The 26,129-nt window shown below is 48.1% G+C and overlaps 1 protein-coding gene across 1 annotated transcript in view; it reads left to right on the plus strand.

The window, feature by feature from the left end:
* SEPTIN8 (septin 8) overlaps positions 1-26,129 on the plus strand; it is a 95,921-nt gene that overhangs the window by 30,471 nt on the left and 39,321 nt on the right. The window contains exon 2 of the mRNA XM_075344574.1: positions 20,569-20,683. Coding sequence (XP_075200689.1) covers positions 20,569-20,683 — 115 coding nt within the window. The remainder of the gene's footprint in view (positions 1-20,568; positions 20,684-26,129) is intronic.

Consider the following 26,129-nt stretch of genomic DNA (forward strand, 5'->3'; position numbering starts at 1 on the left):
TTATTTTTTATAAAAGTTTAAAATGAGCAATAAATTTCGTTCAACTTCACAATTGTGTCCCACTTGTTGTTGATTCTTCACCATAACATTACATTTTTTATCTTTGTTTGAAAGATATATGGTGCTCTGCTGCACTGATCCTTCACACAGCAGATGTTCTGATGTGACGTGATCACCTTAATAGCTGTGAGGTGGAGGGAAAAGTTAGTGGCCCCTCCTCCATCTACGTAATCACCGCGATCCGTATCCTCAGGATGCAGCTAGCTGTGAGATCGGGCAGTAGCGGCGACTAGGCATGGTGTAGTCTACGGTTTCCAGCCCTCCAACAGTCTTGGTCCGCTGGTTCAGATGCATTGGGCCAATGTCCTCTCTAAATGACAGATCCTTTGCTTGCATCGCTGATTGCAAAATTTGACATCCAGATGATGAAATCATAGTTCCCGATGCATCAAACTTGGCGTTGTTCATGCCGATCTTGATGAAGAGATGGTCTGAAGTCAGACACTCCTGATTAATGAAGAAGCATACACCTCTGAACGGATGAGTGACGTACATTTCTGTATGCACCAAGGCACAAATCCAACTCCGATCCATGGCAAATCAGATTTGGAGTCAAATTTGTTATGTAGCGAATGCCGCAGCTTGTTATAAATTTGAAGTCGGACTGTCCACACACCCCGTTCTGCCCCAACTTCACCTCCTTTTTCCGAGATGGGCGAAATATGTTGAGACTGCCAAAAGTCAAATAATTTTCATGCAGTCTCCAGTTGCGAAAAAAATTGTTCATCTTTTTTAAGCTTTTTTTTTTTTTTTTTTTTTTACTCCAGATTACTGGCATATAAGCATTGGTGGATCAGGGCCATGGCTGAGAGTCAGCACCGACCTTCAAAAGGGCCTATTGTCCAGTCTCTTAAGCTAAGAGTTTGCAGTTTCCTCATAAATCTTGCTAATATGTGCCTCTCCACACATCTATTATGTTTTTTCAGCAATATTACCTTTTTATCATGCTCTAGCAGCACATCATCACTGCTGGCTCCAGCTCTGATGGGGTTAATCTTTCTCCTGACTGCCTGGGTTCAGTTCCTACAACTCCCATAATTCTTTGCGGCTGTAGGACTGTATCTAACACACCCACTGTATCTAACACACCCGCTCTCCACTCAAAGACTCCTCCCTGCCTCTTCCCTGTGTGGAATAGTGATGGGCAGTCCGGCTCTTTTTGGTGATCCGGTTCCCATGGCTCCGCTCACCAAAAAGAGCCGGATTTTTCAGCTCGTTCTCGGCTCCTTATTAAGTGTTCACCCCAGGTGAACACATATTTAAGATTATAATAACGCCGCTAAAGCCCCGCCCACCCGTGGCTAAGCCCTGCCCACTTACAAACGGCCACTTAGATTGCTGAGTGGGCGGAGTTTAGCCACGGGTGGGCGGGGGTTTGATGGCGAAAAGAGCCGATTAGATATTTCAGCGGCTCACACTGGTGATCCGTCTCCTGTCGTTCAAAGCAGGGAGCCGGATCTTTGTGTCGGATCGTTCGCGACCGACACATCACTAGTGTGGAAGCACTGAGAGACATCACACAGACAACCGAAGCTCCCAGCTCTACACAACCAGGGGAAGAAAGCGTCTATCGTGTGTGTGTGTGTGTGTGTGTGTGTGTGTGTGTGTGTGTGTGTGTGTGTGTGTGTGTGTGTGTGTGTGTGTGTGTGTGTGTGTGTGTGTGTGGAAATTATGATTAGGCCGCTTTCACACATCAGTTTTTTAGCATCAGGCACAATCTGGTGAAAAAAACAGATCAGGTCCTTCAGTTTTTGGACGGATCAGTTGTGCTACTGAGCATGCTCCGTAGAAAAAAACAGTCACTGTTGTATGCCGCATTACGACGGATCCGGTGCCCATAGGCTTTCATTGTACATGATGCCGGATCCAGCGCAGTGCGTTTTTTGCCACTGCCAAAAAAACGTTGCATGCTGCGCCCTTTCCGGCAGCTGGACACACAAATTACGCTGGATCCGTGCACAACGGATGCAACACAAGGGCATCAGGCACAATCCGGCGCTAATACAATTCAATGAGGGGAAAAAACGGATCCGGCTTTATCCGTTTTTCGCTGGATTGTGCCTGATGGCAAAAAACTGATGTATGAAAGCTGTCTTAGCCAGCGCAACATATGGAAAAAAAAAATATTTGGGGGGGGGGGGGGGGGAATGATGGGGTCATGAGATTGCTTCTTCCCCTCTTGCCTAGTCTCTGTTGTCCGTATCATCCGTGTGGCATGCATTTTGCAGGCTACTTTCGCATCAGCCTTTTTTTTTTTTTTTTTTTTTTTTTTTTTTCCTGTAGGCAAAAAAACGCAAACGGCATATGACCGGATCCTGTGGATTAATTGTGCAACCGCAATTATTTTACTGGATCCTTCTGCAGCAGGACACAGAATTTATCGGCCGGCACTGGAGTCAGCTGAACTGGTCTCATAGACCGCACACGCTGTGATGGATTCAGGTTAACAGCAGTCACTACCTGCTGCCGATCAAGTGTGACCGTGTGCTGGCTGTGTGGTCAGGAGTTCAGCTTAGTTCAAATCAGCTGACTCCAGTGTCGGCCGATTACTTGTTCTGTGTCCTGCTGCATCCATCGCAGCGTGTGCGGGCTGTAGTTCAGCTGAGCTCAGATCAGCTGACTCCAGTCTCCAGTGGTGGACTGAACTCAGCTGATCTCACAGCCCACACTCGCTGCAATGGATGCAGGGGGACACAGAACAAGCAATCGGTCGACACTGGAGTCATCTGATTACTTGTTCTGCTGGCTGTGTGGTCAGGAGAAGGGATGAGTGAGCAGTAAAATGCACTGCTGCTCGATGGGGAAAATGTCGGGGGTAAAAAAAAAGTGTTGGCTCCCGCTGCATTTTCTATTGCTAAGGGCAACCCAAGCAGCTTCTGGCTGCTACTGGCTTTTTTTTTCTGCCTAAAGACTAAAAAAAAAAATGACGTCGGCTTCACCATATTTTTTGTATGCTAGCCAGGTACAGTAGGCAGGTACGGTCTGCCCCCAACCCCCAGCTGCCTATTTGTACTAAGCCGGGAATCAAAAATATAGGTAAGGCCTTTTTTTCTTTTATTTCATGAAAGAATTAAAAAAAAAAAAAAAATGCCGTGGGCTTCGCCCCCTTTTTTTGTGTCCAGCCAGGTACAACTAGGCAGCTGGGGATTGGAATCCACAGCACAGTGTGGCCCAAGCTTTCTGCCCCCCCCCCCCCCGCTGCGAATTGCAGTCCACAGCCACCCCAGAAAATGGCGCTTTCATAGGTGGCACACTGGGTAATAACCACCTTTGTTTTACCAGCTGGTATAAAGCCCGAGATTCTTAATGTCAGGCCAAGTTTGACCCGGCCATTAAGAATCTCCAATAAAGGGTTAAAAAAGGACACCACACAGAGAAAAAAATGTATTAGAAATAAATACATACACACTTAAATACTCCATATTTATTACTCCCTCTCACCCTCCACGATAGAGATTTCTGTACTGACCATGCCGGGAGAGGGAGGAGAGGTGCTCTGTCACATGCGGTGCTGCATGTCACCAACTTGCTCCATTCTGTGATTTGTTGTGTAGGTGACAGAGTGGAGACAGTTGGTCCCATGCAGCACAAGTCAGTGTGCCGTAACTTGGTGACATGCAGCAGGACAGGTGTGACATGCTCTGCTCTAACACATTGTGTGCTACATGTCACCAACTTGCTCCATTCTGTGACTTGTTGTGCTGCATGTCACCAAGTTACTGCACACTGTGACTTGTGTTGTATGGGACCAACTGTCTCCACTCTGTCACCTGCACAACAAGTCACAGAGTGGAGCAAGTTGGTGCTATGCAGCATCCGATTACCTGCAGTGCTGGTGGGAGTACATGATCACACTGCCTGACACCACACGCTCTCCTGACAGCTGAGCAGAGCAGGCGGCTGGATAGTGTGATCACATACTTGCTTGACGGGGGGTTTCACCTGCAGAAAGCCTCCCTGTACTCCACACTGGCACCCCGTACCTCCAAAAATCTGCTAAGCGCTCTTCATCTCCCACACTGGCGCCCTCCGGATCCTCCCCTCGATGCTGGGCTATGACGTGCGATAGTAACCGCCCACAGCCCAGTCAATCAGTGAAATTTGTGCCAGCATCCCCTGACGTAACGTCAAGTCTAAGAGCCCGGAACTTGGCGTGGCCTCCAAGGATACTAGAGGTCACAGCACCAGGGGGTCATGTGACCGGCACTGAGCGTGCAGGATAGCGCGGCTCAGTGCCAGAACTGCAAATAGAGGCCAATGAAGAAAAGACCTAAAATTGTAAGTTGCACTGATATAGAAAATAAAAATAATGGGTGAACCACTCCTTTAAGACCGGACAATTAGTGATGAGTGACTACTACCATAGTCTGTACTTGGTACGAGCAGTCAGACGATCAGATGGATTCGACTCATGTACCGAGTGTAATGGAAGGCAATGGGGAACTTGAGCATTTTTCTGGAAGATTTTCTGGAAAAATGCTTGTTTCCCATTGACTTCCATTATACTACGTACACAGGGTGAGTTCAGCCGATCATCCAACTGTTTGCTATGAGTACTGAGCACACGAGCATGGTAGTGCTCACTCATCACTACGGACAAGCCCTTTAATTTAAACATTTGGTCCAGGGTCTGCATTTCATTGAATTCTAACCATACACCAGCCAGCAGACCTGATCTCTCACCAAGTTGGGAAGAGCAGCACTTCGGGGGGCTTTGGAGTCCGATCCTCCACCTTCTAATTATCCATGGAAGGTGTGAGCTGCCTTCTTGTTATCACTTGATCTTCTTTATGGAGCGCCAGTTTATTAACCCTTTCACCATACGTGGTGGTAGCTAGCTGTGGTTATTGGAGCTGCTCTTCAGAGCAGTGTGGCGTTATATAATAGCCGTGCCGCCCTCACGCCCAGTGTGATATTGAATAGGATCTAGGGGGAGATGTCTGCTTTAATTTACTTGTTCCTTCCCCGAGGCCTGCGACTCACATTTCAGATCCTCATGACTGACATTTCGATTATTTCTTTAATTTAATAACCTTTTAAACATGGCTGGGGGAGCTTGTGGCTACTGCTGGGCAGGGTGCGGAATAACAAAGCTTCATTTCCCCCTCACATTCCTCACATCATGGAATGGCGTTCACCAGATACTTTCATCTTCTACCCGTGGTAGTGTGACTTCTTGTTATAGGAGCCACACGATACGTCATCGGCTAAATCTACGTTTTCTGTATCGCATATGTTGCCCGCTTGGAGGCCTGATGGCTGATTTTTTTTTTTATATTTTGTTTGCTCTTAGCAGAACTGAAGCACAAGGGTTAATGGTTGGCACCAACCTCCTGAAGGTTTCCATTTATAATCTGGGTTTCCTTTGGCAGCTTTAAATAAACACTTTAATTTCCAGCTTCTTTTCCCTGTAGATGGACCAGTATCCCCCACATTGACATGAGAGGCACGTACCCGGCCTGCAAGCTTTTCTGCAGAATGCCAACTCAAAGCCTGCAATATAATGGTCTCTGATGCCCCGTCCCCCCTCACTGTACAACGGCTGTGGTCTATGGCCAATTACAAAACATCACATCACATCAAAGTAGGGCATCCATTCTAGTTACAGCATTGTCATTTATAGAAGACTAGGGAGTTATTTCTTGTCACATCGTGTCTACGTAATTCCCTACAAAACATGTTCATAGAGCTGCCTTGTTAGATGAAGGCCAAAAGAGTGTAACGTGCAGGGGTTGGACGCCCTTGGGGACATTTTTCTTTTCCAGAAATGTATGCTTTTTGGTCTATAAAATATTTTTTTTTGTTTGGGCTTAATTACATATTTTGCACAGTTTTGATTTTTACAGCCTCCTATTTTCCCTGCACATTCAGTTTTAAAGGGAATCTGTCATCAGGTTTTTGCTACGTAATCTGAGAGAAGCATTATGTAGGAGCAAGAGGACCTGATTCCAGCGCTATCACTTACTAGGCAGTGTTTTATCAGCAGGAGATTATCATTGCAGAACTGTCCTCATGCATCCTAGTCCAGCCACATCCTCAGCTGTTGGTTATACACAGATTAACAACTGAGCTCTTAGGCTATGTGCACACGTTGCTTTTTTTTCAGCACGGAAAAAAAACGCACCCTCTGGCAGAGGGGAGAATTGTAAACAATGCTTTTTGAGAAAAACGCATTGAAAATGCATGCGGTTTTCATGCGTTTTTCATGCGGTTTTCATGCGTTTTTCATGCGTTTTTCATGCGTTTTTCATGCGTTTTTCATGCGTTTTTCATGCGTTTTTCATGCGTTTTTCATGCGTTTTTCATGCGTTTTTCATGCGTTTTTCATGCGTTTTTCATGCGTTTTTCATGCGTTTTTCATGCGTTTTTCATGCGTTTTTCATGCGCATTTTTTTTAAGACTTGTCAGTGTTAATAAAGTTGGTTGAACACAGACCTTTGGAAAAAAAAAACCTGTGATGTCATTTCCTTCTCCACATTCTGTTTGGATAAATGGGAGGGCTTGGAATGGAAGGAGCACCATTTGAATTTTGGAAAAGTTGAAATAAACTTCACGCACCATGTCACATTAGCAGGGCCCCTTGGGTACCTATACGTCAGAAAACCCCCACAAGTGACCCCATTTTGGAATCTGCACCCCTCAAGGATTTTATTCAGGAGTATATTAAGCATTTTGAATCCACAGCTACTGCACCCAAAATGTTGCTGTAGCAACAATATTCTCACTTTTAGGCCCGTTTCACACGTCAGTGAAAAACACTGACGTTTTTCACTGGCGTGTAAAACACGCACATGTCCCTCCGTGTGCCATGAATCACGGCACACGTGGGTTGTCTAAGTGCAATCCGAGCTCCGTTCTCCGTGGTCCGTGATTGCACTCAGTAATCATCTCACCTGCGCCCGCTCTCCATGGTGCTGATCGCTCCCGCGGTGCAGCATCCGGCCGGCGCTGACCCCCGCAGCAGCTGCTTCCGGGTCGGCTGTGTCGCGCATCATGAATATGCGCGACAATGAGCTGGCTCAGAAGCAGCAAGCTGCACGGGCTGCAGAGGACATCGCTGGACGCCGGGTGAGTTAAAATGATTTTTATTTTAAAAGCACGTTTTTTTTCTGGCACGTGTTTCACGGACCACACCACTGCGTGGTCCGCGGAACATCAGTGATGCCAGAAAAAAATGGACATGTCTCCGTGCGGCAATCACGCACACGCGGGTACGCCGCACGGAGACACGTGCAGTGAAAAATCACTGACGTGTGAGCAGACCCATTCATTATAATGGGTCTGCGTATGTCAGTGATTCTGGTACGTTTAAAAAAAAAAAGCACAAACGTACCAGAATCACTGACGTGTGAAACAGGCCTAATGCTATGTGGCCATGATCCAGCGACACGGCGTCTAGTACACCGTGTCAGCCTTCCTGCAGCCGCCCATGCCCACGATTTGGGTTCAGGATGCTGTGGACTTTAGCTCTATTCTACCTGCAGAGAGCACTCTCGTCTCCACAGCATAAATTGACATGCTGAGGCTCAGGAAGCCACGCCACCGGTCAGTTTATGCTGCAGAGAAAAGAAGCACAGTGGGCATGGGATCTCCAAAAATCCTTCCACTGTTCTTCTACTGCACAACGCAGCGTTATGGACGCAGGGAAAACACTCAGCGCCCATAATGCTGCAAACCCTGATTGTGGGCACACCGCCTAAAAAGCGTCAATGGATGTCAAATATATATAACGTCCCACCCCTGCCTGCATATTCTAAGCTGGCACCTTTAGTACCTTTCATGTGGCACTAAAGGGTGCCTAGCTTTGTTTTTTTTTTTTTGGATAAATACTATGAAAAAAATGGCGTGGGGTCCCCCCTATTTTTGATAGCCAGTCAGGGTAAAGCAGACAGCTGTAGCCTGCAAACCACAGCTGGCAGCTTCATCTTGGCTGGTGATCAATTTGGAGGGCTCCCCAGGCTTTTTTTTTTTTATTTATAAATAAAGAATTAAAAAAAAAATAACGTGGGGTCCCCCCAAATTAGATCACCAGCCAAGGTGAAGCTGACAGCTGGGGTCTGGTATTCTCAGGGTGGAAGAGCCATGGTTATTCCCAGCCTAAAAATAGCAGGCCGCAGCCGCCCCAGAAGTGGCGCATCCATTAGATGCGCCAATCCTGGCGCTTCGCCCCAACTCATCCTGGTGCGTTGGCAAACGGGGTAATAAATGGGGTTGATACCAGATGTGTAATGTCACCTGGCATCAAGCCCAGCAATTAGTGATGTCACGGCGTCTATCAGATACCAGACCTAACTAATTGACAGTAAACAAAAGCAAAAAAAAAATGACAAATTTTTTATTAGAAAAAACACTCCCCAAATCATTCCCTTGTTCTCCAATTTAATCAAAAAATTTGAAAAAAATGGGTCCGCAGAAATCCATTTGGACGTCCCACGTCGCCTCTGGACCTTCTAGAATATGGGGGCACGTTCAGAGAACGTATCCCCCATTTTCTAGGAGGGCAGACCCTCCATTTGAGGAGAGTGGGTGCCAAAAATCTGCACCCACTCTCCCCGGGTCACAGCTGCACAGTGCCGAGCAGCCAGCACAGCTCACACTGAACACAGTGCTGGCTGTCAGCTGCTCGGCACATGTGACCGGCCAGCGTACACTGTGAAGGAGAAGGGGGCCGCGGGGGATCAGCGCTGCGACCGGACAGGTAAGGGGGAATACCGGGGGGAATAGAGGGTGACCTGGCAGGGCCTGGGGGGGCATTTTTCTGTCACATGTCTCAAGGCACATGCGACAGAAATCATAGGAGTAGGGCGGCCGGTGCGCTACTGTGCGCGCGGCCATGTTGGATTTTCGGGAGGGGGGTCGGAGGTCGGGGCGGGCACTTTGGCGACACCGGGGGGCTTTCCAGGACTTTGCCAGGAAGTGAGGTCAACAGGAAACCTCTTGACCTCACTTCCAGGTAAATGCCTGCGTTCTGGCATGCCGACAAAGCCCGCGGACCGCAACAAAAAAGCAGCTCGCTGCGGTGTAGCTGCTTTCTGACCCCACATCATTGATTTAATGGGGGAGAGAACGCAGCCACACCGCACAAAAGAAGTGACATGCTGCTTTTCTTTCCGCACCGATTTTTGGCATCCAAAACGCTGCGTTTAGAGACGCAGCGTGTGCACTGATTTTTCGGCTTTCTCATACACTTTGCTGGGAAAGCTGAACGCATGCAATTTGCCACTGAAACGCTGCGGTTCTAAACGCAGCGTTTCCGCGGTAAAAAACGCAACGTGTGCACACAGCCTTAGATCTGCAGCAGAGAAAACTGTGTCTAGAACTGTTGCACCTAGTAAAAGCAGCGTTTGTGCTTGTCACAGCCCAGTGTCCCTCCTCCTTAGTGCTCTGCAGTGAAGGAGGTGCTGGGCTGTGACGAGCGGTGAAACTCCGCCCACAGCCCATCACTCAGGAAGACTGGGGCTGGCCGCGGTGATGTCAGGTCAACTGGAAGTTGACGTGACCCCACCGGATCCTAGAGGTCACAGAGCCTGGGTGGTCGTGCTACGGGGAAGAGCGGACCGTGATAACGCAGCTCAGAGGCTGAAATGGCTGATCAAGGTATTTAGATAAAGCCTTCCCTATCAGTTTACAGATATGTGGTCACTATTGCAGAGTAGGTCGGCCACTTTCCTCACAAATTGACCAGCACTTCTGTGTGAAAAATGGCTGCAGATGGAGGAGCATGTGACCGGACCGGTCCACCAGCCTCTTCAATTTGTAAAACACCTGACATGGTAAAGTTGCTTTCTCATGGAGGAAGCCGATTGGCCGCTCTAGTCACATGTTCCTCCATTGTACGGACAGAAGTGCTGGTTAGTTTGTCGTTAAAGTTGACTGTGCAGGAAACAAGGAGCCTATAAAAGCAACACAGTGCAACATTTGGCATGAAACCCAATTGCAAGAATAATTTTTTTTACCCAAAATTTCATGCATCAAAGTAAAAAAAATATTCTTCCCAAAGGTGGCCAACCCATTTTAACTCCTTTTATCACCTGTCCACATGATGGGTGGTAACTTGGTCATTCTGACCGGCAGAACACGGCTGTTGAGAATTGAGCTCCAGTGCCCACATTCGACTGCTGCTCCATTCCTGCTCTATGGTGCAGCTGAGCTCGGCTTTTCCGGCAGCCCCATAGAGAGTAAATGGTGGAATGGTCGGGTGTCTCACGTGCCACAACCTCTTGAAACCGAGATATAGAAATTTACCATTCAGCCAATCCCCTGGTCCCAGCAGTCTCCAATCCTCCTTTCACTGGGCCGCCTCTTTAGCATAGGACCAAACATGATATAATAGACAACGCTATTCTGTGGATTCTAGTAAGAAATGGCGCCTGTCACTGGCCTCCAGCAAGCAGAGATGTACATGAGCTTTCATAATCAGCGAAAAAGTACAAACTGGATGGGAACAGCACTATACATTGTGAGTACACTGTGACTCGCTGCTCCCTACTGCACACTGAGCCGGTGTGGTGCCAGCCCCTGTAACGTTACCGAATGCACCGGTTTATCAATCTTGAGACTGTATGGCTATGTGCGCACTATGATGTTTTTGCACTTCTCAAATGCTGCATTTTTGGCTGAAAAAAATGCACAAAAATGCACTAGTGGCAAAAACGCAGCGGTAAAAACGCATGCGTTTTTACCGCGTTTCGGTGCGTTTTTTGCTGCGTTTTTTATTACTAAGTTTGCTGCGTTTTTCCAATGCATTGCATGGATGAAAAGCGCAGAAAAGAATTGACATGTCCATTTTCTTTTAGCTCAAAAACGCAGCTAAAAAAAAAAAAGCTGTGTGCGGACAGCAAAAATGAAAAGTCAGACTGCTGGGGAAGCAAAATCATGCAGTTTTGAGCCGAAAAACGTTCAGTGCGCACATAACCTATGAGTCTGAAAATGGTGGTGCTTCTTGTGAAGGTTGGGAGCGTGTGAACTGTGGACAGATCCCAGAACACACGGTAGTGTAGACATGCGGAGGGGTAGCTGGCTGGGCATTTAGGATGGAAGCGAGAATGGACCACAAGGATGAGCCAGCTAAAAAGCAAAGACATGGTTCTGGGGACTCATTGCAGGGATGGCTATGACAGTTTCATTCAGTCTAGATGGGGCAGAATGGTGGCTCAGTGGTTGGCAATGGGGTCCTGGGTTCAAACCCCACAAAGTGCTACATCTGCCAGGAGTTTGTATGTTCTCCCCGTGTTTGCGTGGGTTTCCTCCTTGTACTCCGGTTTCCTCCCACACTTCAATACCTAAAAATAGGGAATTTAGGGTGTGCGCCCCAATGGGGACAGTGATGATAATGGAAGATGATGGCGCTATGTATGCAAAGCCCATCTTGTGCGAGCGAAGTAAATCGGCCGCACTGCGGTTCATGCATGTAGTAACTAAACGGGGTGTGTTGCACACTTTGTTTTTGGGGCAGAAAAATCTGCAGCAAATATTCCGTGTTGGCTCCATAAACGCTGTAAAATCTGCGCTCTCTGATGCGTTTTTCCATGCACTTTTTTTAGATTGGTAAAATCGCTGGCAGAATTCCCATGCTGCAGATGTGAAAAAGGCAAACACTTTGGGTTCAAGTCTGCAAACAAATCTCGTTCATTTTGCTAGTTCCGTAAAATACTGCATTTTTTATCTGCTGCAAAAAACCGCAATGTTTGAACAAGCCCTTAAACTCCTCGACGTATTTATTTTTGTGGTTTAGTGGTAAATTTTTCTGTAGAATGGAGGGAATGGGGGCAGCTAGCAAATATGCATTGAGAGGACTCCCTGGCCACCAGAACTGTACAGGCTCGTTCACACTGCGCTGAATGTGAGCTTTTCTTTGGGAGTTCTTGAATGCAGAGGTAAGATGATGATCAAGGCAGCCATAGCTAAGTGTCCTTTTCAGCCGGATGCTAGTCACAGCGTAACAGCCCAGTCTGATTTTTGGAATGGTAGCGAGAGAGTACTTCTCATCCAACGTTTCCCCTCCCTGAACCTAGAGCATTCATGGCCACAGTAGTACATATCCATGGTTGGTGCAGTGTAACACATTGCAGGACACTATGAGGTGGGCACTTGTGTATTTGCGGGTTCATGGCCAGCTTTGTAGTGGGAGAGTCTGGTAAGTAGGCTGCGGGAGACCATAGCTCGTGATGGCAGTGCACTGCAGTGACCTGGTATAAGGCGATTCTTGTCTGACTCCTCGGCCTCTGATCTGAGGAGTATTCTGTATGCTGGGAATGGCAGTGTAGGCTGATGGGCTGCTCAGTGTATCATTACTAACACAAAGGGTTATTTCAAAGGGATTTTACCCTCTGCCTTCTGATCCTATTAATTTTAACTCTAAACCCCAGCATGGATTTTCTCATTGAATTTTGGCTCCCTCCTCGGCATCCAAGTAATGACCTCGGCCAGTAAAAGAAACTTCCCAGCTGGGATAACAGCATTATCATTCCTGCAGTTGATTCCCATAACCTTCTGTCTTTCTGCGGTCTGTGACTTTGCGTTTCATTTCTACGTTGAGATGGGGTCTTGTTTTCTGTGTTCTTGTAAAATGCAGTAATACAAATGTGAAATGTAGGACCACCGGAAGGATAGGTCCTGCAGAAGCCTTACATTCTCAATATGAAGGGTTCATGTCCCTGAGATAATCGTCAGTAATGTTAGTATGGTGTTGGGTGGTGGTCTTTCTTCTTCTCCGCATTATCTCCATATAGTTTGGAATATAGTTATTTTGTCTTTTCAGTCTCAAGATTCTGCTGAGTCAGGGGGTACCGGCACTCATTGGAGGGATCAATCTGGGTGTGGAGACTTATTTTCAAGGCAGTGCAGCCAAATCAGACACCCATCTGTAGAGTTCACTGTTTGGGGAGTTTGCCCCTCATCAGTACAATGCAGGATTCCGGTTGGTTGAATGAGTTAGTTTGCATATTTTTTTCCCCATGGAGCAATTCCTTGATAACCAGTGTGAGTTGGTACCCACCCTGAGCTGTGTGTAGGCATCCTATTCTGCCAACTAGTACCCTGCTCTTTACTGATGAGAACACCATAAGGTTTCTGCTCCTCAATAGATGGTTCTCTGGTTTGGTTGGTATGTCACTTTGTATGGCTTCAGCTAGGAAAATTCGAGGAAAATGTTACCTTCCATGAAATACTATTGGGTGACAGGCTCACAGAGGCTGGACACCAGTGTATATCCCAAGAGGACCACCATTCCACAAGTGATTGATGGAAGTTAAGCCACATGAAGAAAAAAAAAATATGTATGTATGTATGTATGTGTGTGTGTGTGTGTGTGTGTGTGTGTATATATAATATATATATATTTCTCTATATCATGCATGAATATGTCAGGGTAGCCAGTTTTCTAATCGTACAAGATACTAGAATTTGCAAGCACAAATCTACGGTAGAGGTAAAGGGATATTCAGCGACCTAATCATTTCTGGAAAGAGGTGAGCAAATGGATTCACAGGACCCTGGTCTAGTGGCCACATCTGTATTAGGTAGCCGTCAGATGGAAGCTCTGTACGCCTCCTACCATCCCTGGCCTCTTTTTATTAGCGCAATGTCCTCATTGCAGCATAACACGCACAACGTGCCGGGGCTGCTAACCAAAAGAGGAGCCGGAGTTCCCGGCAGGTAGAAGGCAGATTACATGGGGCTAGTGCCACGGCCACAGAATACTGACCTGGCCACAGGACCAGGGTCCTACACATTTGCTCTTCTCTATTCCCTAAAATACATGTTTTCTCAGAACAAAACCATAAACACCAGCATTTTATTGCCCAAAGTGGCGACATTCTTGTCCACCCAAAAACATCCCTTTTGGGCAGGGCCGTCAGAATTGTTCTGGCAAGAAATTGGTACTGTTGTATATTGCTTACCTCTTTGCATGTAGCCGTAAATAGCCCCGTACATAAATATTGGTGCTGCATTCAATTTTTTTCCTGGTTACATAACAAACATTGTTAGGGGCCAATTGGCTTAATGTCATTAGTCCCACTCATTGCTGCCTATATCTGTAACTCTGTGGATTCTAGTCTGCACTTACTCTATATTACAGATCTGACTATCACATATACTGTATATGGACCTCATACAGCTACATTAGACCTGCCACGTGATCTGTTGGCAGTGTGTAAGTAAGCAGCTCAGATGGGAATTGGGATGCTTGTGAATTTGCTGGGATTTCTGTTTTCACATATTTTTACATGTTCTGGAATTTGAGAAAGTAATCTGATATTCACTATTCCTATATATAAACATTAGGGTTACAGTCCTCTGTCTCCATGTCTACCATTCTCTTAGGCTACTTTCACACTTGCGTTGGACGGGATCCGTTGCTATCCGCAGCCTTGAGGAATTACGGTAACCGTTACAGGAAACCGTTACATTCCTCATAGACTTCTATTAGCTAAGGATAGCAACGGATGGTCTTGAATTGCATCCGCCCCGCAGCGCATCAGTTGTTTTGACGCTGACCGTTAGTGAGCGTCAGGCGGATGGAACGCTGCATGTAACGTTTTTTTGAGCAGCGGAAACCTTTATTTTTCACTGCGCATGCTCTTCATTTTTTTTTTTTTTTTTTTGTTATCACAAACTTTATTTTATTTCTCGGTGGCCGAATGTTCAGCTGAGCGCTTGGCCGCCGGCATGTCAGGGCGCTCAGCTGATCCGCCGGCATGTCAGGGCGCTCAGCTGATCCGCCGGCATGTCAGGGCGCTCAGCTGATCCGCCGGCATGTCAGGGCGCTCAGCTGATCCGCCGGCATGTCAGGGCGCTCAGCTGATCCGCCGGCATGTCAGGGCGCTCAGCTGAGCGCTCGGCCGCCGGCATGTCAGGGCGCTCAGCTGAGCGCTCGGCCGCCGGCATGTCAGGGCGCTCAGCTGAGCGCTCGGCCGCCGGCATGTCAGGGCGCTCAGCTGAGCGCTCGGCCGCCGGCAAGTCAGGGCGCTCAGCTGAGCGCTCGGCCGCCGGCAAGTCAGGGCGCTCAGCTGAGCGCTCGGCCGCCGGCAAGTCAGGGCGCTCAGCTGAGCGCTCGGCCGCCGGCATGTCAGGGCGCTCAGCTGAGCGCTCGGCCGCCGGCATGTCAGGGCGCTCAGCTGAGCGCTCGGCCGCCGGCATGTCAGGGCGCTCAGCTGAGCGCTCGGCCGCCGGCATGTCAGGGCGCTCAGCTGAGCGCTCGGCCGCCGGCATGTCAGGGCGCTCAGCTGAGCGCTCGGCCGCCGGCATGTCAGGGCGCTCAGCTGAGCGCTCGGCCGCCGGCATGTCAGGGCGCTCAGCTGAGCGCTCGGCCGCCGGCATGTCACAGGGCGCTCAGCTGATCGTTCACAATAGTCGGCTGCCGGTAAACTGTAAGAAGAAAAGAAAAAAAAAATAAAGCTTTCCGTTATTTTGTATGATCCGTAGCATTGCGTTGTGGCACTATATTCAACGCATCCGTTGCATGCGTCACAACGCAATGCTACAGATCCCGTCCAACGCAAGTGTGAAACTAGCCTTATGCAGGATTACATGCAGAGTTCAGCTTGTAGAAAAGTTGTCCTGTCATCACATTTAACCATTACAAGCCCAGGGCATTTCCCCTATTCTTCCTCAGACACCATACCCAGATATTGTGGTTGTTTTGGTTTTTTTTTCCTAGTTATTTCCTTATTTATATACTTGATTGTGCCACACATAATAGCACTCGCTCCAATGTTTTACTATGGAGCAGTGCAGAACAGCGGTTTGGTTTTTGTTTTTTTTTTTTTTCTCATGCCGAATCAACATGAAAAAAAATAAATTGTAGCATGCTGGGATTGTAGCATGCTGGGATTGTAGCATGCTGGGATTGTAGCATGCTGGGATTGTAGCATGCTGGGATTGTAGCATGCTGGGATTGTAGCATGCTGGGATTGTAGCATGCTGGGATTGTAGCATGCTGGGATTGGCAGTGTATCTCGGCTCACACGCACCCATACAAGTCTATGGGTGCGTGCTAAACGTCGGACTGCACTGATGACGTCTGTGTGCAGTAGGATATACGCAGAGACACAGTGGAGAAGAAAAAGATTAATTTCCTCACATGTGCTCCGATTAGATATAATATTTATTCATTTATATAGCGCTATTAATTCCACAGCGCTTCACATAGATGACTCTGTTCACACTCGCAGCAGAGCCTGAGCAGACTGTCATTACCATATCAGCCAATGCTCTTACATAAGAGAATCTTCAGATGCTCTATACTAGTGAGTGTAACCTTTAAACTCCTTTTTAATTTTGCTGATTTCCTCTCTGAGGCTGCATATTCCCAGCACCATGGACCACATGATCGCTTGGTCTGGAGGAGGGAGTGCTGTCAGTGCTTCCTACATTATGTACACAGGACTCAGTCAGCACTGTGTATATAAAGCTGCTTTCACACATCCGGTAGGTGCAGAGCCGGCCAGTCCGGCTCTAAAACCTATGCAACGGATGTGGCGAAAAAGCCGCATTCTTTGCACAAGTTTTTTTTAAATGCGGCCCGTCCAGTTTTTGCCGCTTGCGGCATGCTACTGAGCATGCACAGTGGCAAAAACCGCATGCGGCAGCCGGATGCGGTTTTTGCCGCATCCGGCGTCCATAGGCATGCATGGAAAAATGCGGCGCATCGGTAGGATGCGGCGCAATGTGTTTTGTTTTTTTTGTTGTTTTTTTTTTTGCCGCACAAAAAAACGTGCCAGGCAACGTTCCATCTGGCCGCCGCATCGGCGAAATCTGCCGCATGCGGCAAAAACCGGACGGAACGCAAGCCCATGCAGCACTAATTAAAGTCTATGCAGAAAAAACGCAACCGGCAGCAAAAAAAAACTGTTGCGTTTTTCCTGCAAAGTGCCGGATTGTGCCGCATAGCAAAAACCGGAGATGTGAAAGCCTAAGGCTGCTTTCACACATCAGTTTCTTGCCATCAGGCACAATCTGGCAAAAACCTGAAAAAACGGATCCGGCGTCTGTTGCTACCGGATTTGTTTTTGCCCCCATAGACTTCTATTAGCGCCGGATTGTGCCCGATGGCCTTGCGTTCTATCCGGCTTTCGCCGGATCCAGCAAAATTTATTTGTCCGGATGGAACACTGAGCAGAACGTTTTTTGTTTCCGGCAAAAAAACTGTATTGCGCCGTACGGCACATTTTATAATGGAAGCCTATGTACGCGGCAAAAAAAACCAGATACGGCCGCCGGCTCCGTTTTTTTTTTTTAACTGCGCATGCTCAATATCACAACTGATCCGTCAAAAAAACTGAAGGAACTGATGGAAAAAACTGATGCAACCGATCCGCTTTTTTCGCCGGATCGTGCCTGATGCCAAAAAACTGATGTGTGAAAGCAGCCTTAAGCCTGCTTTACACGCTGCAATGTATCTTACAATGTGTCGGCGGGGTCACATCATAAGTGACGCACATCCGGCATCGTAAGTTACATTGCACTGTGTGACAGGTACGTGCGATTGCGATTGAACGGTAAAACGTTCATCGCATGCACGTCTTTCATTCCTCATAAATTGAACGTCAGATTGTTCATCGTACCCGGGGCAGCACACATCGCAGTGTGTGACACTCTGGGAACGATGAACAGATCTTACCTGCGTCCTGCGGCTTCCGGACCACAATGCGGAACGAAGGAGGTGGGCGGGATGTTTACGTCCCGCTCAGCTCCGCCCCTCCGCTTCTATTGGCCGGCTGCCGCGTGACGTCGATGTTACGCTGAATGTCCCTCCCACTCCAGGAAGTGGACTTTCGCCGCCCACATTGGTCATATGGACGGGTAAGTACGTGTGACGGGGGGTTACTCGTATGTGCGGCACATACAACAAATTGAACGTGCCGCACATACGATGGGGGCGGATACGATATCGTACGCTGGATCGTAGGGTGTAAAGCAGGCTTTAGAGATCCGGACAATCTATGCCTTCTCTATTAGGAGTCTGGCTGTGTCTGTCAGATGTCTCCCCACTGCTACAGCTACTTTATATCTGTGCAACTGTTAACTCTGCAAAGAGTCAAAATACCTAATCTCCATCCACAATGGTACATGCCGGATGTGCCCCCTCTCCCCTCTTTAACGTAATCATAATGGAACATCTGCGCATAGCAATTAGATCTAATCCGAACATCTATGGCGCCTTTATTGGAAACCATGTAAAGCTGCTTTATAGACCGACCATCTTTGTTTGTGTCACAAGCTTGTATCCCATTCCCATTCATTTTTCTGGTGTGTAGGTTTTCAGCCAGTTTATTGAACCACCATGAAGTGTATGTATTGGAGAGCGTCCAGAGCCCATTACAAAGCATTAGTGGCAGCGCGGGCACGTCACTGACATCGTGCTCTTATTCTGCTGGTCAGCCTCCCGGTGCTTACATCTCTGCCTCCCAATATCCTCTCCCCCTCTGAAATCAGAATGATGGGAGCAGCACAACCGGGGAAGCATTTAGCTGGAGCCACATAAGTGTATTTATTTGGCGGCATATATATGTAATATATATTGTGTGGTGTTCTGTGCTCGGTGCCCCACTTTTCGGCTTTATTCACATCCGTCCTGCCCCTGCTGAGTGACTTTTTTTCACAGAGCACATTTTCTGCTCGTACCATGCTGTACTGAGCTATTTTCAGATGAAAAGCATAGCCATATGAAACAGCCGTCTCCTTCTCTTTTTACCTACATCTCGCTTAGAGATTATTTTTAAAGCAAATGTGAAAATACAAATCCTTAAAGTATATTCTATGACTATTAGTTCTGCTGATGTCTCGTAATTTATTAGATCTTTTATCTAAAAGAAATTCCGTCTAGCGCTAAATTGCAGGTTGTGAGGGTTGTATCTTTAAAGGGAACCTGTCAGCAGGATTTTGTAATGTGAAGACCTGGCTGTAATACAGATTGCATTGATTACGTTGGGTAAAGAAATTCGCTTTGTTCTTTTATCACCATGTGAGGATTCTTGCAAAGTAGATTTCAGTGCACTGGTGCCGGACTATACACAGTGTATTCTCCCTGGAGAGTGTAAAAAGCTGCACTAAGGCTATGTCCGCACGCTGCAGTTTTGCACCCTGTGGTCAGAAAGTCTGTGATTACAAAAACGCATCCAAAAACACATGCGTTTTTTTTTGTTTTTTTAATTCAATGGGTAAAAAATAGTGATTGGCCGACCCAGACTGTAAAGTCTGACCTCCATGGGTGGAGAAAAAAAAAAAAAAGGGTAAGTATAGCATGCTACTTTATTTTTCGAGTCACCGTCACACCTGTAACTGCTCCCGTCGCCTCACTTCCGAGGCTGCTCATTACCTTCATTGCATATGCACTGCTTTCCCCGCCCATTGGTGTCTGTAATTGATTGCCGTCAGAGGTGCACTTGCTTATTGACAGCATGTCTGTTGCTTCCAATCATAAACCCAGTCTGTGGATCTATATCATAAAGTAAAAATAAATGGAAAAATTGGCGTAGGGTCCCTCCATATTATGCTACTTAGCATAGATAAAGCATATGGCTACAGGCTGCAGCCCCCAGCTTATCTGCTTATCTTGGCTGTGTATCAAAATAGGACGAACTGCATGCGGCAAAAAAAAAGCGGCGCGTGGTACCCCTCAAATTTGATACCCAGCCATGCTAAAGCCCGACAATTGGGGGCTCATCAGGATTGCAGCAGCCATTAGATGCGGCAATCCCAGCACTTTACCCGGCTCTTCCCAGTTGCTTCGGTGCGATGGCAATCAGGGTAATAAGGGGTTAATAGCATCCCACAGTTGCCACTAAGCCCTTGATTAGTAATGGGAGGCATCTGAGACCCCCCATTACTAATCTGTAAGTGAAAATAAATCAACACAAACCCCGAAGTAATCCTTTATTTGAAATAAGACAAAGCTCCCCCCCCCTTCACTCCTCTAAGTTGGTCCGCTGTAATCAACATAATGAGTGGAAAAAAACATTAATCTTTAAAAATGGCATCACATGCCACCATCTTTTCTTTTCTTTCATAATGTGTTTTTTAGTTTCCTAAACATACTAAACATAGTTTGTTTTTTAGTGTCCTAAACATACTGATCTGGATAATCCTATTTCCAGGTCATTTTACTGTATAATGAACTCCAAAAAACTACCCCATTTTTATTTTTTCACCATTTCATCCCACTTGTAGTTTTTCTCCCTGTTTTTCAGTACATTGTTTGGTAAGATTAGTGATGTTATTAAAAAAACACAAAAAACAATCACCTGTCCAATTTATAGAGCACATAAGATGCATGAGAAACACCGCGCAGCACGGAGATGAATCAGGGGGCTCAGTGATTTTAGGTTTTTTTTTTGTTTTTTTGTTTTTTTTGAGCCAAGGTCTCTACTGTTAGATGTGCTTCTACAGTGGTTCCTTATTGAATATCTGCTCCTTTTAAGATCTCTGTGATTGTTGTATATTTTACTGCTGGTTTTTACTATGTCAGGAATTCCTGGTCATAAATGATTCTCTACCTTTTGACAGAATGAAGGGAAGCGCAGCCTCTCGCTTGGTGGCCATGTGGGATTTGACAGCCTTCCAGATCAGCTTGTTAGTAAATCGGTTACCCAAGGTTTCTGCTTCAACATCCTATGTGTAGGTAAGTCACAGTAATGTGTTCTTTAATTTGTGCGGCAATTACACTAGTGGTCTTCGTTTGCTCCTCACTGGCAGGCCACTATTGTGGACAGCGGGTGGTCTTCATTGACCAGCATGCAGGGCTATATAACTTGCAAATCACAATCATTTGTAATGTGTCGATGCATCGGTTCAAAGATTAAGAAAAGTCCTATGCCAGTCCTGTACACTAGTCCTGTATAGTCTAATCCTGCAGCCATTCGTTCTTCCATCAGTCGCATACTTGTTCACCTCTTAAGTCCATTTTCAGTGTTCCTTCATATGTCAGCGTGCATACATTGGGGTAGCCGGTGGTTGTGAAGGGGCATTTGAATAACAGGCAGAACATGGTTGATGAAATGTTGCCGATCTGACCTAGCGGTCTGCAGAGTCAAGAATGAAATTAGTGATTTCTCTTGAACCTTCAGAGCTGGTCAGTACTGTTGACTTTTCCATGATGTCTGAGCATTTTGCATTGAAGTGAGCCCGTGTTTAGACATTTTTGCCCCCATCAGTTTGGTAGTAGCTTGTATTCTTCATACAAGATCTCTGCAGAAGACTCGGAATGCAGACTAGCAAATCCAACCTGTATATTTGGCTCGTTCAGAGATGGGAATCTCCTTGTCAGCAGAACAGAGGCATTTCCTGAGATATGTCAGACATGTTGGTAAATGCCTGATTGCTATGTAGATGTCAGGTCATTGGGGTAACTCGCAATTGCTGTACGTGTTTTCCTACTTTTAAGATATATGACTGTTTGTTTGACGTGTGCTGAATATTTTTTTTTATTTAAGAAATTGAGCAACTTGCCCAAGACAAAGCTCATAAAGCCTAAAGTATTTCCTTGAAGCTATTTTCACAAGTTCATTTAAAGTTGATATTATCTCCAAACCTAGAGAGCGTTATCAAGATTCGATGTCTGATAGCGGCTCAAATAACTGGCCATAGTAGATGGGCAAGTAATGTGTCCCACCTAAACGCTGTTTGTCTGTATTGCCAATAAGCTCCATCTGTAGTAAGTAAAGTTGGTGTTCCCCATCTTAAGTTATTGTCACTGGGGCCCACCACAAGTTATCGAAAAAATATCCTAGTCTCTTTCCAGACCAGCAGCACTCTGCCCTCACTACAGTCACCCATTGGTGAAGGGGCATCAAAGGGGGTTTGTGTACCCCCCTGCAAGTGGTGATCAGCTAAATGGAATAAATGGCGCTATAAAAATAAATAATAATCAGCTGAAGCCTTCACCTCCTGTAGTGGCCACATGACACCTTTCTGGATATTGATGCCCTATGACTGATGGGGCCACATTACGGAGTGTGGAGAGCTGCACTGTGAGGTGTCCTTACTGATAGCCTAATGTTCTGAAAGAGATCAGCTGTTATGTCCACACTTCTGCCAGATATCGTTTCTGTTCTGGTTTTTTTTATATTTCTTTGTCGCTCTATTGGGAGACCCAGACAATTGGGTGTATAGGCTATGCCTCCGGAGGCCGCACAAAGTATTACACTCAAAAGTGTTAAGCCCCTCCCCTTCTGCCTATACACCCCCCGTGCTCCCACGGGCTCCTCAGTTTGTTGCTTTGTGCGAAGGAGGTCAGACACACACAGCACAGCTCCACAGATTGGTCAGCAGCAGCTGCTGACCATGTCGGATGGAAGAAAAGTGGGCCCATATAGGGCCCCCAGCATGCTCCCTTCTCACCCCACTCTTGTCGGCGGTGTTGTTAAGGTTGAGGTATCCATTGCGGGTACGGAGGCTGGAGCCCACATGCTGTTTTCCTTCCCCATCCCCCTCAGGGCTCTGGGCGAAGTGGGATCCTATCGGTCTCCAGGCACTGAGACCGTGCTTCATCCACAACTCCTATGGAGCCTGCTGGATAGGAGCCGGGTACCATTCAGGGACATGGCCCTGCTACGTGAAGGTACTCTGTATCCCTGTGGGGACCGCGCACGGCAACACCTCAGCTTTGCTGGGTGTGCTAGTGCACCGGGCCGCGGCGCTGACCGGGTTAAATGTGCCATTACACACTCAGCGTCGCTGAGTGTGTTTATATGTAGGGGCTACCGCGCTAACTGCCGCTGCCATGGGAAACTGCGGCGCGGCTGGGACTTGTAGTTCGCCGGGGACTTCGCCGTGTGCCGCGCTTTTACGGCGGACACGCTTATACTCGAGTCCCCGGCTTGGCTTGCGGCCTAGTTTTCCCTTTCTCCCGCCCACAGCCCTGACAGGCAGGGGGAAGGGCGGGACGCTGCACGGAACGAGCAGCACTGAGGGCTGGAGTATGATTTGCATACTCCACCCCCCCTCACTGTGCACAGTGCGGGCACCAGTTCCCGCTCTTTCTCGGCCACGCCCACGGCTCCCTCCTCTCGTCAGGACGCCGCAGCCATTCCTGTCAGCTCCTCCGACGCTGCAGAGAGGGACAAACCCTGGGAGACCCAGACACGGTCTCTGGTGGCCTCACAACCGCTTTAAAGCGGGTGGTAAGCAGCACCTGTTGGTGCTAGCCCCATAGTGCTGTAGTGTATTGATACATTATTTGTTTATAGTATATACTCTACACTGTATGAGCACAGTTCATTTTGGCTATATACCCTATTGTGTTACACAGGGAAATCAATAGCATGGCGCCCACAAAAGGCAGGGGTGCCAAAACACAGGCTTATTATGCTGCCTGCGCCGCATGTATGACTCCACTACCGGCAGGTTCCACTGACCCTCATTGTGTGCACTGTTCGGCCCCTGTGGCACTTGTTCAGTCAGAGCCTCTGCTAAGAGGGGCCCAGGGGGAGCCACCTGTTGACACTGTCCAGGTGACGGGGACTGAGTTTGCAAAACTCTCTGAGACTATGGCTAAGATACTAGAAGCCTTGAAGTCCAGGCCGGTATCTCAGCAAAGGGACTCTGTTGAATCATTGTTCCCTGACCCCCCTCAGTTGGTCCAACAATGTCCTCCCGGGGTATCTCATACATCCCAGGCTGCGGGTTCTGACTTAGACCCCAGCCCCAGACCGAATAAGCGGGCTCGCTTAGAATTTCCCTCGACATCATATTGTTTAGGGTCTCAGCGGGGGGAATCTCTGGTTGATGATGCGGAGACAGCTGATCAGGATTCTGATCCTGAGGGCGCTCTCAATCTTAATACTCCAGACGGGGACGCCATAGTGAACGATCTTATTGCGTCCATCAATCAAATGCTGGATATTTCTCCCTCAGCTCCTCCGGCGGAGGAGTCAGCGTCTCAGCAGGAGAAATTCCGTTTCAGGTTCCCCAAGCGCACACCGAGTATGTTTCTAGACCACTCTGATTTCAGAGAGGCAGTCCAGAATCACCATGCTTGTCCAGATAAGCGTTTTTCTAAGCGCCTTAAGGATACACGTTATCCTTTTCCCCCTGACGTGGTTAAAGGTTGGACTCAGTGTCCCAAAGTGGACCCTCCAATCTCCAGACTGGCGGCTAGATCCATACTTGCAGTGGAAGATGGGGCCTCGCTCAAAGATGCCACTGACAGGCAGATGGAGCTCTGGTTGAAATCCATCTATGAAGCTATCGGAGCTTCTTTTGCCCCAGCATTCGCAGCCGTTTGGGCGCTACAAGCTATCTCAGCAGGTCAAGCGCAAATTGAAGCAGCCACATGCACGGCCGCGCCACAAGTGGCATCCATTACCACCCAGACCTCGGCAATTGCGTCTTACGCTATTAATGCGGTCCTGGACTCTGCGAGTCGTACAGCGGTTGCGGCCGCCAATTCGATGGTACTCCGCAGGGCCTTGTGGCTACGGGAATGGAAGGCAGATTCTGCTTCCAAAAAGCGCTTAACCAGTTTGCCAATTTCTGGCGACAGGCTGTTTGGCGAGCGTCTGGATGAAATCGTCAAACAATCCAAGGGAAAGGATACATCCTTACCCCAGCCCAAACAGAACATACCCCAACAGAGGAGAGGGCAGTCGAGGTTTCGGTCCTTTCGGGGCGCGGGCAGGTCCCAATTCTCCTCGTCTAAAAGGTCTCAGAAAGAACAAGGGAACTCTGATGCATGGCGGTCTAAGTCACGTCCTAAAAAGACCACCGGAGGCGCCGCTAACAAAGCGGCTTCCTCATGACTTTCGACCTCCTCTAGTAGCATCATCGGTCGGTGGCAGGCTCTCCCGCTTTTGCGACACCTGGCTGCCACAAATAACAGACCGCTGGGTGAGAGACATTCTGTCTCACGGTTACAAGATAGAGTTCACCTCTCGTCCCCCGACTCGATTCTTCAGGTCATCCCCGCCTCCCGAGCGAGCCGAGGCTCTTCTGCAGGCGCTGGGCACTCTGAAGGCAGAAGGAGTGGTGGTCCCTGTTCCTCTTCAGCAACAGAGCCAAGGTTTTTACTCCAACTTGTTTGTGGTCCCAAAGAAGGACGGGTCTTTCCGCCCGGTCCTGGACCTGAAACTGCTCAACAAACACGTAAAAACCCGACGGTTCAGGAAGGAATCCCTCCGCTCCGTCATCGCCTCAATGTCCCAAGGAGATTTCCTTGCATCGATCGATATCAAAGATGCTTATCTCCACGTACCGATTGCTCCAGAGCACCAGCGCTTCTTGCGCTTCGCCATAGGAAACGAACACCTGCAGTTCGTGGCACTGCCGTTCGGCCTGGCAACAGCCCCACGGGTTTTTACCAAGGTTATGGCTACTGTAGTAGCGCTCCTACACTCGCAGGGTCACTCGGTGATCCCGTACTTGGACGATCTGCTGATCAAAGCACCCTCTCAAGAGGCATGCCAACGCAGCCTCGACGCTACCCTGGAGACTCTCCAGGGTTTCGGGTGGATCATCAATTTTCCAAAGTCAAATCTGACACCGGCCCAATCGCTGACATATCTTGGCATGGAGTTTCATACCCTCTCAGCGATAGTGAAGCTTCCGCTGATCAAGCAGCAGTCACTACAGAAAGGGGTACAATCTCTCCTTCAAGGTCAGTCACACCCCTTGAGGCGCCTCATGCACTTCCTGGGGAAGATGGTGGCAGCAATGGAGGCAGTCCCTTTCGCGCAGTTTCACCTGCGTCCTCTTCAATGGGACATCTTACGCAAATGGGACAGGAAGCCGACGTCCCTCGACAGGTCCGTCTCCCTCTCTCAGGCGACCAAAGCTTCCCTTCGGTGGTGGCTCCTTCCCACTTCATTATCGAAGGGGAAATCCTTCCTACCCCCATCCTGGGAAGTAGTCACGACGGACGCGAGTCTGTCAGGGTGGGGAGCGGTTTTTCTCCACCACAGGGCTCAGGGTACGTGGACCCAGCAAGAGCCCTCGCTTCAGATCAATGTTCTGGAAATACGGGCAGTGTATCTTGCCCTGAAAGCGTTCCAGCAGTGGCTGAAGGGCAAGCAGATCCGAATTCAGTCGGACAACTCCACAGCGGTGGCATACATCAACCACCAAGGCGGCAC

Source organism: Anomaloglossus baeobatrachus, chromosome 4 (genome assembly GCF_048569485.1).
Source record: "Anomaloglossus baeobatrachus isolate aAnoBae1 chromosome 4, aAnoBae1.hap1, whole genome shotgun sequence".
Lineage (NCBI taxonomy): Eukaryota > Metazoa > Chordata > Amphibia > Anura > Aromobatidae > Anomaloglossus > Anomaloglossus baeobatrachus.